Source organism: Aythya marila (assembly GCF_965140915.1).
Source record: "Aythya marila genome assembly, chromosome: Z".
Classification (NCBI taxonomy): Eukaryota; Metazoa; Chordata; class Aves; order Anseriformes; family Anatidae; genus Aythya; species Aythya marila.
Window position 1 is genome coordinate 80,148,255 of NC_139080.1, and position 16,310 is coordinate 80,164,564.

General features: G+C 41.0%; 1 protein-coding gene across 1 annotated transcript; it reads left to right on the forward strand.

The window, feature by feature from the left end:
- Positions 1-220: 220 nt before the first annotated feature.
- Positions 221-15,661, forward strand: LOC309890241 (V-type proton ATPase subunit S1-like protein; the record flags this gene model as incomplete). The annotated part of the gene is made up of 6 exons (XM_082783928.1): positions 221-436; positions 7,408-7,494; positions 8,967-9,208; positions 12,165-12,215; positions 13,256-13,499; positions 14,999-15,661. 6 exons carry the CDS (start codon positions 221-223, stop codon positions 15,299-15,301), a joined length of 1,143 nt encoding a protein of 380 aa, XP_082640054.1. The 3' UTR covers positions 15,302-15,661.
- Positions 15,662-16,310: the final 649 nt, after the last annotated feature.

Here is a 16,310-nt window from a genome sequence, read left to right on the forward strand (position 1 = left end):
CAAACGCTCTCCGGTCCAGCCTCAGTGTAATTTCAGAGTTTGGAGAGACCACCTGTTTTTGCTTTCCTGGAGCAGACACGCCACATCCTGATACAATTTCCCCCCACACTACCAACCCTCCATGCACAGGGATGTGGAACGTGCCCGCGGTTGGCGCCGGCAGCCGGCGTGAATAAATCCGAGCACACCAAGACTTTCTCCCGTGGGTACCAGTGCGGCGATGGAGTGGCAGATGCTGCCTGCCATTGGTTGCATCTGCAGTCCATCACTCAGCCAGGGCGTGCGGGGCTGCCCTGCTCCCCCCCGAGCACAGAGGAGCAGATGTGCTTGGTGTGGAGGCACCGGCTCTCATCCCCATGGAAAGAAACGCGGCGGTCAGCTTCTTGCTGCTCCTCCTATGTGGCGGGCTCTCGGTGTCTGTGGTGGCGGATGGCAGGTGAGTGCTGGTCGATTAGCTGTGCTGGTGAAGTTGAGTGCGTGTGTTAAGCACTGTCATTTATTTGCGTTGTGTGGGAGCAGATTTGTCTGCAGTTCAGACTGTTTGGAAGGGCATGGTTTTAATTTTCCTTCCAGGTTTGAAAACACATGGGACTAATACAGAATTTATTCTGGAGCCTATGCTGCATAAAAATGTGACTCTAAAACAATTTTATATACAACAGTAAAAATGGTTTAAAAACTGATGTTTTCTGAGCATCTGTGTTACATTACATTTTAATGATTCTCTCACTCTGACTTTCCCTGGTCTACATAAAAACAGAGTTATAAATAAAGTAACAGCAAAGGTGTGAAAAGTACTCCAAGAAACATAGGTGCTAAAATATTCTACTTGTGTAGAATGGGTATTCAAAATGTGAATTCAAAATTGCAAAAAAATATAATCTTAAAATTATGAAATTACTAGAGATTTGCATTCATCATTGTTTTTTAATGACATTTCTTTCTTTAGTGAAATATAAATAGGAAGCCTGAATCAGAGCAAGAGCAAGAGGATTTTCTAAAGGCAAGCACTGTAAAAGTGAAAATAGTCTAAACTGTATTAGTAGAATGATGCTCCAAAGTCACTAATAACACAAGGATCAAATATGCTGATGAAGATCACAGCTGGCAATAAAATCTGTGCATTTAAGGCAAGAAGGACATGTGGTGATTTGCTTAAGCTTGTATTACGAGAGATGGTAGTCAGTGACCAATAAGTGCTGCAATATGTTTTCATTTAAATAGATTACTTGGCACTCTCCTCTGCCAGTTTGCAGATTTGTTAGTGCCTTATAATAACTGCACTTTTCTGCAATCAGATGAAGATTTGAGTGAAACAAAGCAATGAAACATTACATGAACTTTATTCTAATAAAAAGTAAGAAATGCAGTTGTGGTCCTGATGCCATTGAATTGAATGGGAATTTAGCCTTTGCATTCAGTGGAGGTGAGATCATACCTGTAAACTGGTAGAATTTCTGTGAGCTCAATTTCGTTATTTATATTAAAAACAAATGAGTGTCTTGTCAGTTCTGATTCTGTTCAGACATAGATCAAACCACAATACACAGTACATTATAAAATAATTATGCCAATCTGTCTGACTGCATCCCATCAGAGATGAGGATACCAAAATTAGAATACTTAAATGCTATAAAGAGACACGAGCCTTGTAGATGTTTATTAATGATATAACTTTAAAAGACACATTTTAAATTCAATAACATTTTTTGTTAAGAACGTTTCTTAGAAGGAACTAGATTTTTTCCTGAATCTGATCTCTCAGACTTGCATTTCTAGTTTAATAACTTCAGAGAAATTACTTATGACCAATGTCCCTACAATGTTCCATTGTTCTCCAACTAAATACTTCATAAATTATTGAAACTAGCTCAGCAGTCAGTGAGGTGGTCTGCAGCTGGACAGTATTAATATTGGACAGTATTAATATTGGACAGTGATATTTCTGGAGTAAATACTATGGTAGAGTAGGTTTTACCATCTGATGCACTTTGTGGGAGCAGCAATATGAAGAGTAAAAGGCGGCTATGAATCTCGCTTCCCTCAAATTATTTAACTGATGGCATGAAAACTACCTATATGGCTTGCACACTTGGTTACAGTTGAGTGCCAGCTTTATTCATTTGGCTCTCTTCAGTGGCCAAAAGACTACTCTTCAAGGGCTGGAGTCTATATGAACTTTTTCAGATAAACAAATTAGACTTTGTTATCTTATGTAGATGGATAATGTTATCTGATAAGAGGGAATTTACACTTCTTTATACTTATAATCTTGTTTAATTGGGTTTTACATAGTGATTAGTCATTCCAGTGCTTTGTATTAGGGCTAAGCCAATTTCATATGGGTTCCTGACATACTTGGAATGGTAAATTCAACATACAGCATGCATGTCTGAGTGGATCTGGAATAGTTACCTATGAACTGGTAAAGAAATATTTCAGTCATCAAAGCATACACTATGCATGTGGTTGAAGTTGAAGTTGCTATAGCATAGAGTGGCCAAAAAATATTGCACATTTAAAAGTCTAGCCTATATTTGGGTTTGCTAAAAATGATTTTCTCTTATTGATTTGCAGCCACTCTTTGCTGATAGTTTTGCAGGCAGTGGAGAAGAAAGCTCTAGCTAGGGCTAGCTAGTGCTAGTGTCCTGTCTCCCATTAACGTAGTTAACATTTCTATGTATACCAGGGAATACATATTTTTGTTGCATCATTCTTTTCCTTTTTAATTATTTATTTATTATTATTATTTTTTTTTATTTTTCAATGCTTTTATCCTATGCAGCATGCTTCATCAGAGGGCAAAAGTGCCTAGCTACCAGAGGTCACCTGTCAGTTCTCCAGCTCGCCTTTGGTTGGAAAGGCTGCTTATTTGACAGCAGGGTGGTTATTGAAGGCCACCCATTCTGTCACAGATGACACGCTTCTGTGACACCTCAGGGATGTAAGTGTCAAAGGCAGTTGATAGACCTGATAAAATCAACATCAGCGTGTGGCTGTTCAGAGACAAGGAGGTAATTCTTCCCTTGTGCCACTGATACACTGCCTGTGCCATAGTGGTTGGGCTGTACCAGGGCAAACAAACTCTGCAAGCATTGACTTGATGGCTAAGTCCTTTCTCTGAGGGGGTTTCATGTGGTAAGGAGACAGCTGGCATTGCTGATAAATGGGGTAATAAACAGGAGTACTTCTGCCTAAACTAGTGCCTCCTAGGTGGAGGTTCTTCACTTGTATGCTTCTGCAGGCCTCCCAGATGTGTGCCATGTGGCTGACAGTATTTGTCATACCGTGGTACTTAGCAGTGGTTCCTGGGTCACTGTCTCCACTGCATTCCTCATAAAAGCATGAATATTTCATTAGCTGTGCACATTCATCTATATTTGAGCAGCTTCATGCTGAGATAAGAAAACGTGGCATTTGTTGAGGAGCATCATGGCTGTGCATTGCTGTGGTGTACCGCATGTGAAGTAAAGGAGTCAAACTGTATTGTCACAGGCTCCTCACCTGAGCCTCATGGTCTGTGTGGAGTGTTTGATACTATTCTGTTCAGAGTATAACCCCACAAAGGTTTTTGCAATTATTATACCTCATATATTCATTGCATGCTCTCCTGAAGGCTTGAAGTTGCTTATCAATTAGTATTCCTCAAGGAGAACCTATTCAGCACAACCACGGTGTTAGCATCATCCCAGATGGGTGCTAAGTAATGTTTATTTTTTTAATCGACAATCAAAAACCAAAAACAACCCTTCCTCTTTCCAGAGTGGCAGAAGAACCTTTCAAGTCAAATAACAAAGTGAACTGGATTATGCAATTTCACCTGTCTCCTCTCATCGTAGTCTGCATGCCTCAGCATGGCAATTTCCAAAACGAAATAATGGGCCTTGAGCTTTTAACTAAGCATGTGCAGGAAAGATAACTGTATAACTAAGGATAATTAAATATATATAGATGTAACTAAATATAACTTAAGTTTTTATAACAAAATAATTCACATTAAGTCCTTTTTGTTGTGCCTCATTTTTATAGTTATTGTCAAGAAAAAATGCCCAGATGAGCTGCTGCCTTCTCTGTCCTGAAGGCACAATCTGTCATGACAGACTAGAAAAGAAAACTTTGATGGGTTCAAATAGCAAAGACCATGTTCTTAATCACTAAGGAACTTAAGAGAGAGCTTTGCCTGGGCAAGAGAACAAAATCTGGTCTGTTGCAGTCATCTCTTATGACAGCCAGTTCTCCATGGCAGAAGTCTGCTGCGTGTTCTGATGGCGGCATTCTGGTGGAGCTTGGGCTATAGCGAGCCTTAGGTAAGAAAAGGTGAGAAATGCCAGGTCTTTATGCATCTCAGTGGGATCCTGCTGCAGTTACAGTTTCCAAGTTTGCTCTGGGATTATACTCTTCATTGCTCTGCTTGGGTGGGCACAGCACAAGGCCTCTGCTCCTGCTGGTTCCTTGTGAAGCAGTGGGTTAAAAAAAAAAGGGGCTCATGGCTAGGTCATGGGCAGGCAGATAAGGGAACTGTAGTGGATCCAACCAGCCCTTTTTAAGGTACCTGTCAAAATGGGAGTCATTCCCATGTATCTTTGAGGGCTGTGGGACCTGTGAGCTGCCGCAAGGCCTCAGCTCAGTGCCAAGCCCTGGCTCCAAGACGGTGGTGAGGAGACTGTGGCACTTGGAAGTGCACAGCCTCCCTGAAGTCCCTGGGCTTTAAACACTCTTGGCTGAGGGAGGAGTTGGGCTCACTGTGTGTAATTAAAACTGCCAGGTTGATTTTAAACAGTGTCGTCTATATTGAACTTCCTTTTGAACGTGAGATCTTGTCAAGGTTCTTTCAGCTCAGATTAAAGTCACTGGTGTGGGGGCTGTGGAGCTTAGCTGTCTTTTCGTACTCTGTCACGTTTTCTCTGGAGACTGTCTTCTGTTTTATTGCCTTGGTTGCTGAAGAGGCTGAGCAGCCTGCCTGGTGCTCTGGAGCCACGCTGCTCATCAGACCTGGTGTTTGGTGACAAAGTGACAAACTGGGACATGGACTCCACTCATTTTTGTCTCTTTTGCCTTGTGGGTTTGAAGAGCTTGCAGGGGACAACGGCAGATCTATTATTGGCAGCACAGAATATGCCTGTGAAAAGATGTTCTCCCTGAAGAGGTGCTGCTCAGAAGAAAGAGGCTCCTGCCCTTCTGAACCATGAGCACAAACAAGATACTGTGTGAGAAATCTGGGCTTTGCTGAAATTGGTAAAATTCCCATGGGTTTCAGGCAAGTCAGGTTCAGTGGGATCTAATTCCCTTACTGCCAGAGCTGCTTGGGCATGACAGCAAGCAGGGCAGGCTTTGAGGCTGCTCTACGTTTCTCTTCTGGTGGCGATATGATGCTCTCACACCTGCCTGCCATTAGGGATGCTGTGGTGGCAGTTAGGTTGGTATCTCTCCCGCTTGAAGCCCTCCCATATTCTGGTCTTTGCATGTGTCATTTCAAGTATTTTACTTCTGTAGTGGGTTTGAAAGCTGGTAAGAAAGCAAGAAAAGAACAGAGAAGCACATTCCCATGTGAAGTGGCTGTGAGGAAAGTCCTCTCCTCTTGCCTCTCTGCCATCCCTCGTGGCCTGGAGGCACTGCATGCAGGGGGAGGCCAGCGCATGCAAAGCTCCTTCAGGGATATACTGGGCTGTGAGTGTGGGAGGGCTGCTGGCCAGTGTGCCCACCTGCTGGGGGTGCTGGTAGTGGGTGTGAGAGTGGACATGCTGCATGAGATAGGCAGATCAATCCACAGTAAAGAGCTGCAGGTCCTCAGGAAGCTGCTGTGGTGTGGAGGGGGCAGGAGGGGTTGTCAAGGTGTTACCTGTGACTCAAAAAGTGGAGCCTGGTCCTAATGGAGAGCCCCCCTTGGTGATGTGAGTAAATTTGCTGGACTTGATTCTCCAGTTCAGGAAAGCAGATCTTACTTACATCAGCTTAAGATGTCTTTCTGAACTATACCAAAGGAAGAAAATCAAAGGCTGTAAATTTTGTGAGCCTGATAATTGTCACCTGATACGTGCCTCACTTGCTCCCTGCCTTGCATGTTGACTTCCATGGGATTTGAGATTGTTTGGAGCCCTTCAGGAGCCGTCTTTAGATATCCATATGTCCAGGCTCAAGGCGTGCTAGCCTGATACATTTTTTCTGTCCTGGAGCAGTTGGATGTGCTGCTCTTGATCCTCAGCAGGGCCTGGGGTGCGTGCAGTGTTATCCTGGTGCACCCTGCTTTTGGGCTGGAAGTGTTTCAGTTCCTCTCATCCAAAGCATCTGGAAGGCTGCTCTCCATCTACCAGACAGTGCAGGTAGGTAGGTGCTGCTGCCTGTGGTCTCTGGGAGCAGGCACAGCCCTCTGGTGGTTGTGGAAGTGTACAAGAGGAATCATGAAGCCTTTGGTTGATACAGTAAGGACATGGGAATGCCTGAGAGGAAAATCCACATCAGGAACCTCTGAAAATGAGGTATTTTTAGCCTGCGTATACTGTCTTCAGGATTGTCCTGTCCTGTTCCTGTGACATTAACCAGCCAGGGATCTGAGTTACATTTTGAGTGTTTTATTGATTGAACATTGATTGAGCAACAGGAGCTCTTACTAATAATCTTGCTGCAGACTTCAAATCCAGATTCTGTAAAACAAATATTTTTCTCTTCTCTTCCAGTTCACGTGTGTTTTCAGACCAAGATACTCTGCAGAGTACTGGTAAGGCTTTCAGTGGGCTGAATACCTGGATACTGTCTCTGTTACTACAATTTTTTCATTCCCAGCTGTTGCTTCTTTTGGTATTAGTGACTGTTGTCAAATGTTTTGTCAAAGCATATCCATGTTTAACAGATAACCTTTAAGGGATTTGACTGTTTGAAATAATCATGTACTGACTGAGTCTGAGACATAGTGAAAATAGGGAAGGAAGAAGGATTCACTATTTTTTATTTATTTATTTTTATTTTTATTTTTATTTTTATTTTTATTTTTATTTTTATTTTTATTTTTATTTTTTTTTGGTAAACAAATGAAAAAAGTTAAATGTTTAAAGGATGGAGCTATAAGAGTGTCTGTGAAGTGATTTCTCACCTGTGAATCTTCACTCTCCTGGCAACCAGGCAGTCCATGAGTTTATTTGTCAGAGGTTTCCATCTCTGTTCGGTTCAGGGAAAGAAATTCTCTGTAAAGATGGTAAGATATTCAATGAAAATAAGAGGAACCTTGTTATATGATAAAGGTAAACTAAACTGGAAGATGGATATTTTGAAGGCAATATTTACATCAAGCCGAATATTTCCTAAAACAAAATCAGTTATTCTGAAAAACATATTTTGTGCATGGCTGCTAACTATTTGCATCAGAACACGCAAAATTATGCTTGTATGAATGATTGAATGTTTTCTTCATAGGCTCATAAAACACTTTCATCTGCAGGTCGACGCTACGATGGTGGTGTGAAGCCAAAATTTATCGTAAATCAAGTAGCAGTTACACAGGTAATTACAGAAAGAACTCTATCTGTAATCTGTAAAGTATATATATATTTGTCATAATATATTGCAATCTTTTAAATTTATATTATTGAATTAATCTGTTATTTACAAGAAATAGGCAACAAAATTCTCTGAATCATTGTGGTACTGATTCATAACATGCATTACGATATATCTTCTGCTTTTCTGAGACATGAGGTAGGACTTCTACTGCCACCTCTTGTGCTGATTGGCACTGGGTTCAGGCACAGGGTCATATTAAAAGAATCAAATCATGCTGCCCATATTTTGTGCAACTCCATTTGGCTGCAGTAGCCAGTATTTTGCTTATATTACTTGTTACTAAAAGAATATCTGAGTCAAAACTGGTGTTTGTTTAAATTGGGTGGGAGTTACTCCTGAGTCCAGCTTGTAGGTTTTGTTAAAAACTGAGGCAGAGGCTTCCCTGTCAAAAACCCTGCAGTTATACAGCCTAATGTAAATACTTGGTTGATAAAATCTCTTTCATTCTTACCTTGCTTTCTGCTTGTTGCTGTGAGCACTTACTCATTTTAATTCCTAAAGCAGTCTTGTGCCATATGTAAGGTCAAGTATCAAAAGGGTCTTTCAGGGCCTGAGCTGGGAGACATGATTTGCTAATCTTAACAACAACAAAAAAAAACCATCTCTCTTTAAGCTAAGACAAAGCTTTGGGGCTTAACTGTGTCCCTTCTGGAGCCTGATAAGATGGTGTTTATGACTGAAACACAGAACACCTCTCTTGTTCATATATGATTTGAATTTGCTCAATGATATAGCTTGCAAAACAGCCATGCAGATGTTACATGAATTATTATATTCAGCTAGGACCTATGTACAGCTGGCAAAGAGTTGGTGTCTGGAAATCTTAGTTTCAAATATGAAAATTACTCTTACCTTTTGAAAGCATTTCTGAGTCCTAACTCACAGTCTCAAATTACACTGCCTCACAACCAAATTGTCTTTCTTTGGCTCAAAATGAATAGTATTTTTTCTGATGTCCAGAGAGGACGTGGAACCTGTAGTTCCCAGGATTCAGTCTTATGAACTGCAGCTGGCCTACAGGGCATTCTGCTGTGGTGAGCAGCTTGTGATTCTATCATTGCTTCAACTTCTGATATTGGGCAGCTTTGTGTGTGCTGGGGTGAGACGGGAGCATGCCAAAAATGTCCTTTTCCCCAATGATTCTGTGCTAGAGCAACTAGAAGAACAAATCTAACTTACATTGGCTCTCTGGGTGGTCATGCTGGAGCTACAGGTCTGCATGGTGCGCTGCCAGTCCCAGGGTAGGAAGGGGTTTGTTAGAGACCTCTCTGCTCCCTCAGTTCAGTACTGCTGCAGCTGAAAACTTGCTCCAAAGGTGCTTTGCAAGTGCTGACCTTACTTATTGTGGTAGGATGGAGAGTAACTACTGAAATGCCCATCTTTTGATACTTTTTTTGTGTGCGGCCCATCAGGTTGTCAGCTACAACTTGAGCAGGAAAGAACAGCTAGAAAGAGCATCCTGGAGGCCGTTCACCCCCAGCCACCACAGCCCTCTCAACGTCACGGTTAACGGCACACCCTGCATTCTCTTCTGGGCCAAGAGGATCATGATTAAGTTTGAAAACCACACGCAGCTGGATTTGACTGAGAAGACGTTTGGTGTCCATGCAACAGTGGATGTTGGAGATTCAAACTGCAGTGAAGACAATGCGATGTAAGATGCTAGTGAAACTAGTACCAGATAACAAGTCTAGTAAATAAATACTGAAGGAACAAGCCTTGTAATATCTGGTGTCGAGCCCTGGTACCTCAGGGGCAAGCTCCTTCCTACAGTGGCCTGACACTGCAGGCAGCATGGCGGCATGGGTTATATACTTTTGGACCCACGTATTTGGAGACAGAATTGGGTAGCCCCGGGTCCCATGATATGATTTGTGAGTTGCTGAATCTGAAAGGTGAATTCACTAGAGTTTTATGTGTGACCTGAAGGGTCTCCAAAAAAACTGGAATCTGCATCCCAGTCTGTCATGCATTACTTCAGCACTAACAGTTCAATGCCTTGCTCCTGCCTAATGTGAGTGAGAATATATGTTAAACCTAACTAGATCCTAAATCCTCCAATCCCATGGCCATACTAGAAAAGCAGGTTCTTTTTTATCTCCTTTGTAGTGTACCCTAAAAATTTTCTTCCTCCACGTACTATACAGTTTGGCTCCACATCTTATACCAGGTTGCTGGTTCCATTCTGGTAGTCTAAAAATTAGGCAGTGAACACCTAACTTGGCATTTGCTGAATTTTCTTCACAGTGTATAGTGCTCTGTTTTGGACTTGTTGCTAAAACAGTGTTGACTTATGTTTTGGTGGTTGCTGAACAATTTTCAGCCTTCTGTCCTTCATTTATGGAGCTCTGTCCTAACAAACAAGCTTTCTCTCTTTGTATCCTCTCCTGTCCCACTGAAGTGGAGATGGGCAGTGGGTGAGAGTGGCTCTGTGGGGCTTAGCTGCTGGCTGTGGTCAACCCACCACAATGCTGTTCTTGCAATGTTCTTGCTTGATGCAATGTATTGGAAGATATTTGGGAATTTGTAGAACACACCATACATTAAGAAAAGCTACAGGAAGAATCAGGAAACAGAACTTTACAGGATGCCCTTGGCATGCCTTCTATCCGTGTAAAAAACACGTCTGATGTTTGATCTCAAAATCTGTGAGTCCGGAGTGATTTTATCTGTCACATCTGACCTTATCATTCTTTCTTTCATGTTCTTTTAGTAGTCTCAAAATAGGGACACAGGTGCTAAAGGCAGGCAGGACCTCGGTGCTTTGTTTGAAGCTGAGGTTAGAATTTTTTTGCCTATGTCAAGAGAAATACTGTGACTACTGAGCCTTTCCGCCTCTGTTCTGCAGAGAGAGGAAATTGCTACACCTTCACAATGGTGATGCTTTCTTACATGTTCTATGCTTGATTTATTTGGGATACCTAGAGAAAACATGAGTCTTAGTGACCTCAGCTCTTTGAATGTTGAACAGCACCAGTCCCAGTACTGTCCCCTGAGGAACACTGATCTGCACCTGGACATTGAGCCACTGACTGCAACGCAGTGTGACCATCCAGTCAATTCCTTATCCACTGTGTGGCCCACCTGTCAAATCCATGTTTAGAGACAAGGATATCATTGAGAGAGTGTCAAATGCTATACAGAAGTCCAGGTAGATGACATCAGCTGCTTTTCCCCCATCCCCCATTGCTGTAACCCCATCATAGCAGGCCACCAGGTTTGTCAGGCATCATCTCCCCGTAGCAAAGCCCTGTTGGCTGTCACCAGTCACCTCCTTATTTTCCTTGTGCCTTAGCATGGTTTCCAGGAGGGTCTGCTCCATGATCTTACTGGGCACAGAGGTGACTGGCTGACCTGTAGTTACCCTTGTCTCCTTCTCTCCCTTTTTTAAAAATAGGGGTTATATTTCTCCTTTTCCAGTCGGTGAGAACTTCACTGGACTGCCACAGCTTCTCAAATATGATGGATAGTGGCTTAGCAACTTAGGCAGTGGATTATCTGGCTGAGTGCTCACATGATGAATTGCCCTGTTTTTCTCACCCCAGAAAAGTCTCTTAAACTTCTCTCATCTCCAGCCTTCTTTGTTAAGACAATCCTCTGTTGTGACTTTAGATTAGCTTCCAAGCTGCTTTATACTGTCTGATCAATGCAGAGTAGCTGGAGCCAGGACATGGCCCCAAATGCATATGCATTTGCCATGTAAATATAGTAAACCAGCCCACAGGATTTCTTTTCATTTATTTATTTGTTTATTTATTTTAAGCACCAAGTTATGGATCAGGCAGCTATGCGTTTTCCTGTGTCTAATCCTCATCTGTGATATTGCTATCCTCAGTCCCTGATTTCCCTTTGTAATAAAACAAGGGATGGTCTAGATTCAGTGTATGGAATGTGCAGAAGACATCTACATGTTGTATGAAATCATATATCTATCTATTTGTTTTGTTTTGTTTATTCTTTAGCATTACGTTCAAAAAGTCTTTCAGAAGCTGCATGGTTTCACTGTGTTCCATCTACACCGTGCTATGGTGCATTAACTCCTGAGATCGTTAAAGAGTTGTTGGAGAATGCATGTGGAGCTTCATGTCCTAATTTACAGCGAACCTGCTAGTGCCTTTCACTTAAGTAAACTTAAGATGCCCATATTGACTGTACATAAGCTTTGTAGAGCTGCCTCACAGCCAGTGCATTTTTATTTCTCTATTGATGCACAAGTTTGAACTCAAAAAACATATGGATTTGTTATGCTCTAGTACCTAAAAAGAGGAGGATTATGTGTAGCTCTTTTTAATGACATACACTGGTGATACACGATTAAGAGATTGTATTATAGATTAGCCTTGTTGACTTGAGAAGGAGCACAGAGATCAAATAAAACCAATTATCAACCAAGGTTGGAAACAGTGGGATGTATGTCAAAAATTGATCTTTCAGTTCTGTTGTTTCTGGATAGTCTAGGCCTCATTCAAAATTTTTTCTTTTTTTTGGTATTGACTTTAAAGGTATACCGAGTAGAAGGTTTTATGTATGACTCAATCTTTTGTGCTATTTTTTCTCTTAAGACTTCTGAAGTTTTTATCTAGCCTGACATTACTTGCTTTTTGACCCAGGCTTTCTCTGAAGTTTGGAGACATTGGCAATCTAAAGGGACTTGTTATTAGGTAAGTTATGTGCTAAAGCAAAATGTTAGGTAATCACGTGTTAGTATCTATTGTTATGCAGTTGCTTGTGTAATTTTGGGGGGGAGAGTTTATATAAGCAAAAATAACCTGGTAGAACTGTTGATTATATGGTATGTTGATCTAGTGGGAGGTGTTCCTGCCCAAGGAAGCAGGGTAGGAACTAGATTATCTTTCATGGTCCCTGTCAACTCAAACCTTTCTATGATTCTCTGGTATAACCAAGACACTTGCAGGCTGCCATTTGCTTGGCTATTCCATTTTATTAAGGCTTTTCTTCTTCTATGTTGGATTTTCTACTCATGAGAAAAGTTCAGATCATCTCATTTGAGTAGAATCTTCCCATGTCTGAGATTTTTGCTAACTCTTGCTAGTTAGTTACACTTTTTTGGGGGGGAATTTTGTTGAAAAAGTTGATAGTATGGTCTGCACAGGCATGAAACTATGACCTAATTTAAGTATGCTTCTCAGTGATCGAAGAAAACAGTATTTCCTGATAAATAATTTTGTGTTATTATGTGGTTTATGTATTACCAAGACTGAAGCATAAGCCGAGTGTGTGTTGGATCGTATCACTATAGCCTTCAGTCTTCCACACCTCATCTGCTCATTCCAACTTAGTGTGTTATACTTAAAGTTTAGGCCACACAAGCATTTAGGGGTATGTATTGTAACCGACAGTGCTCTCTGTGATGCCAGTAGTCTGCTCTGGGACTGTGTGAAATTATAATATACAGAGACCAATAAATGTGCTGCAATGTAGGTAACAAAAGTGAAGTTTTCCATACGAACAGTTTAGTATATTTGGCATGAGCAACACATTTCACACGTGAAGCGTTCAGGAGCAAATTCTCACTGACATCAATAAAACTTACTCTGTTTACTCGTGGACTTTGGGTCATGTTGCAAAATGATCACTGAAGTCTTGAGGAAGTGTCTTCTAAGATTGACATGTGAACTTAATGGTGCCAACTCCTAGACTTTTGATCTTACTCATCTTTCTTCCCATACAATATTTTCAGATTCTTACTAACAACCAGCTATTATGAGCTGTCTGTTCAGAACTGGTTCAGCTTACACAGACTGCAGCTTCTTTACAACCACTCCGTACTGGCGACATTTAATGCAACAAGAATATATGCACCAGCGAGTTACTCCTTCCACTGTGAACATGTGAGCAGCTTGCAGAGATATGATGCACTCCTGATACCCAGCTCTGCAAATGATGTTTCAAAGCTTTGGGAAGTCACTTTTATTGATTTCCAGGTAAGGTGGAATTAAGCCAAATGGATCCCATGGGTAGACTGATGGGGAATTTTGCAATTAAGTGCCTATGAGGTATAGTGACCTCCCATGTACAGTTTATGGGATCTCCATAGAACATCAAATGGAAATTGAATAGAAATGAAAATTTAAATTATTGTGGTTGTAGAGCTGTAGGGCTATATAGATTTTCCATAGTTTCTTGCTGGGGTTTCTCTTTTGTGAAGGAAGTGAATTTAACTGTCAACATTAGATGTCTCTGAGCTGGGCTCTTAAAACCTGACATCAACAGCAGCATCAGCCACCAAGTATGGGATTCATCTCACTCAACTTTTGAAGACTGGGTATTTTAACCTTTTGCCCTGGTTACAGTCACCTCAGTCTGCCTCTAAAGCCAGTGGATAATTCCTCTGACTCATCTTAAGTCCTTATTTTAGGATGAGATTAATCATGATCTGAAAATACCTGTATTTTGATATTTAGTAATAACTGAGCCCAAGATGACTGGGCTAGGATGTCTTGCTTTTAGACACCTAAGTTTTAGGGGATGGTTCCCACCTCTGACTGTCTGATATCCCTGACTGAACTGTGTCCTTCTCTAGCTCACCCTTGTTAGGCATGTTTCATTGCCCAGAGCTGACTATTTCACACCAGACTCTGAGGTCTGTGAAGAAGGATCTTTTGTAACATCCATAGACCCCAATTTATTTATCTCCTTCAGGGCAAGAAAATAAAAAAGCAAAAACTTAGGCTGGAAGAAAATCCTTTTAATAAAGGAAAAGCCAAATAAGTATGTAAGTAAATAAATGCAGAGATGTGGGACCTGTGTTGTCAAATAGCTGAAAAAGGTGACTGGGTGAGAAAGTTGACCCCCTTTTTCTCCCCAGGTAATAAATGCTTGTGGACCCATTTTAGCAAAGGAGACAATCTTTGAGTGTGAACTGGTGAACTTCATGTTAGGACTGAAGCCCCAAATAAAACTTAGTGGTATTGTCTGTAGTTAAATGCAACTTCATGTAATTTTGTTGTTTCACTGCCATGTGCCACACACTCGAATCCAATGATAAAAATCTAATATTAGGGTAGGCAATTGAGCATACCTTGTTTGGTGCATTGAAGTTGGTGCAGTTTGAAACAGAGAGCTTGGAGATTCTTCACAAATTATGCTGGAAATGCACAGTAAACTAGAAAGGTACGGTACCATGCTTACAATTAAATGTGACTGGGCTATCAAGAGAGATCATAGAAGGTTTTGTTTAAAATAAAAACTGCAAATCCTTTGGGCAGCAGAGTGAGGGGGATTAGAATAACTGGCGTTTTCTGGAAGACTGACCTGGATAAACTCTGAGCATTAACTCCAGCTAGCACAGCTCGATACAATTTTGTAACATGATGATATTAAATTAAAAGTTCTTACTGGCACCAGAGCAAATTCATAAAATTGTTTGTAAGCAGCACAACAAATACTTTGTTTAACATGAGCTCTTCTGTTCCCTTTGTAGATTCAAGGCTTTAACATTCAAGAAGGACATTTTGCCTATGCAAAAGATTGTGCATCTTTTTTCTCTCCAGCAATACTTATGGGATTGGTTATGTCACTGATTCTGCTGCTGGTTCTTGCCTATGCTCTTCATATGTTGATCCACCTCAAGTCTCTTGACAGGCACTATGAATGCAAAGCTTCTCCTGCCTATTTTGCACAAATGAAAGACAATGACATGGGGGATGAGAAAGAGCCACTGAGAAGCAGTGGAAATGAATCCTATGAACTTAGAAACCAACAGTTCTCTAAAATCTATATTTAGCAGTATGCATCTGTCTCAGTGAAACAATTAAAGGTTTTTTTTTTTTTGTTTTGTTTTTTTGTGTTCTATGTAGTTTTTGCAAATTTTTCACCAACTGATGAAAGGAAAATAAGTAGCAGATTGTCTATCCAGTATATTTCTATTTTTTATTGTTAGCCATCTCCTTTGAAAGCAAGACAAGAGGAAAAAGCTTCCAATATGAGTAAGAGGTTTCATGTGATAGGAGTTTATTCCTGTAGTACAGAAACAAAACGCATACCTTTGCAGGCAGCTCACCAAGTCCTGAAGAGAAGAATCAGTAATGGATCTTCTGAAGTTAAATAAAATTACAAATAATTAATTAAAATTATCTTGTCTCATTCTTACAGATGGTGAGATTTTTCTTGGTTTTGTAATTGCTTCATCCACTCTGCTTTGTGTCCTGACAAAATGGCATCATTCATTTATTTTTCAGCATATGATTTCCTTTAATTTCATTTAGATATTTCAAATTACATCCTTTGTAACAACTCTTTGTCCTCCCGAACTCCTCCTTTTTCGAAGTCTTCAGAGCCACATAGGCTATTACCCACTACACTAATGAAACAGCAATGCCTGTGGTACAGAAGCATTGTGATACTTTTCTGTAAGCTGGAGACTTACCCTAAGGATCTGGTGGGAGAAGAGTAGACATCTGGTCAAAGGCTTACCCTTAACTTCCCTGCTCAATGCTATGCCAAAAGACGGATAATGAGCATTATGTCCTGTAATTCTAGGTTAATTTCTTTTCTATCAAATCCCTGTGGTATTTCTTGAAAATTTTATATGAATGGAGATACCTAGTGCTAAGCATGTTGGGGGGTGGAAGCTCCCCAAGAGTGGAAAGGATACTGCGACATCATTTTGATGATTCCCCCTGAGCACTGAAGATACTGTCTTACTGTGAATCCTTTCTTCTGTTAGAGTCAGAGTCTAGGAACTCCAAATTAGCCCATCATTTAGCCCTGACTCCTAGCAAGGAAGAACCTAG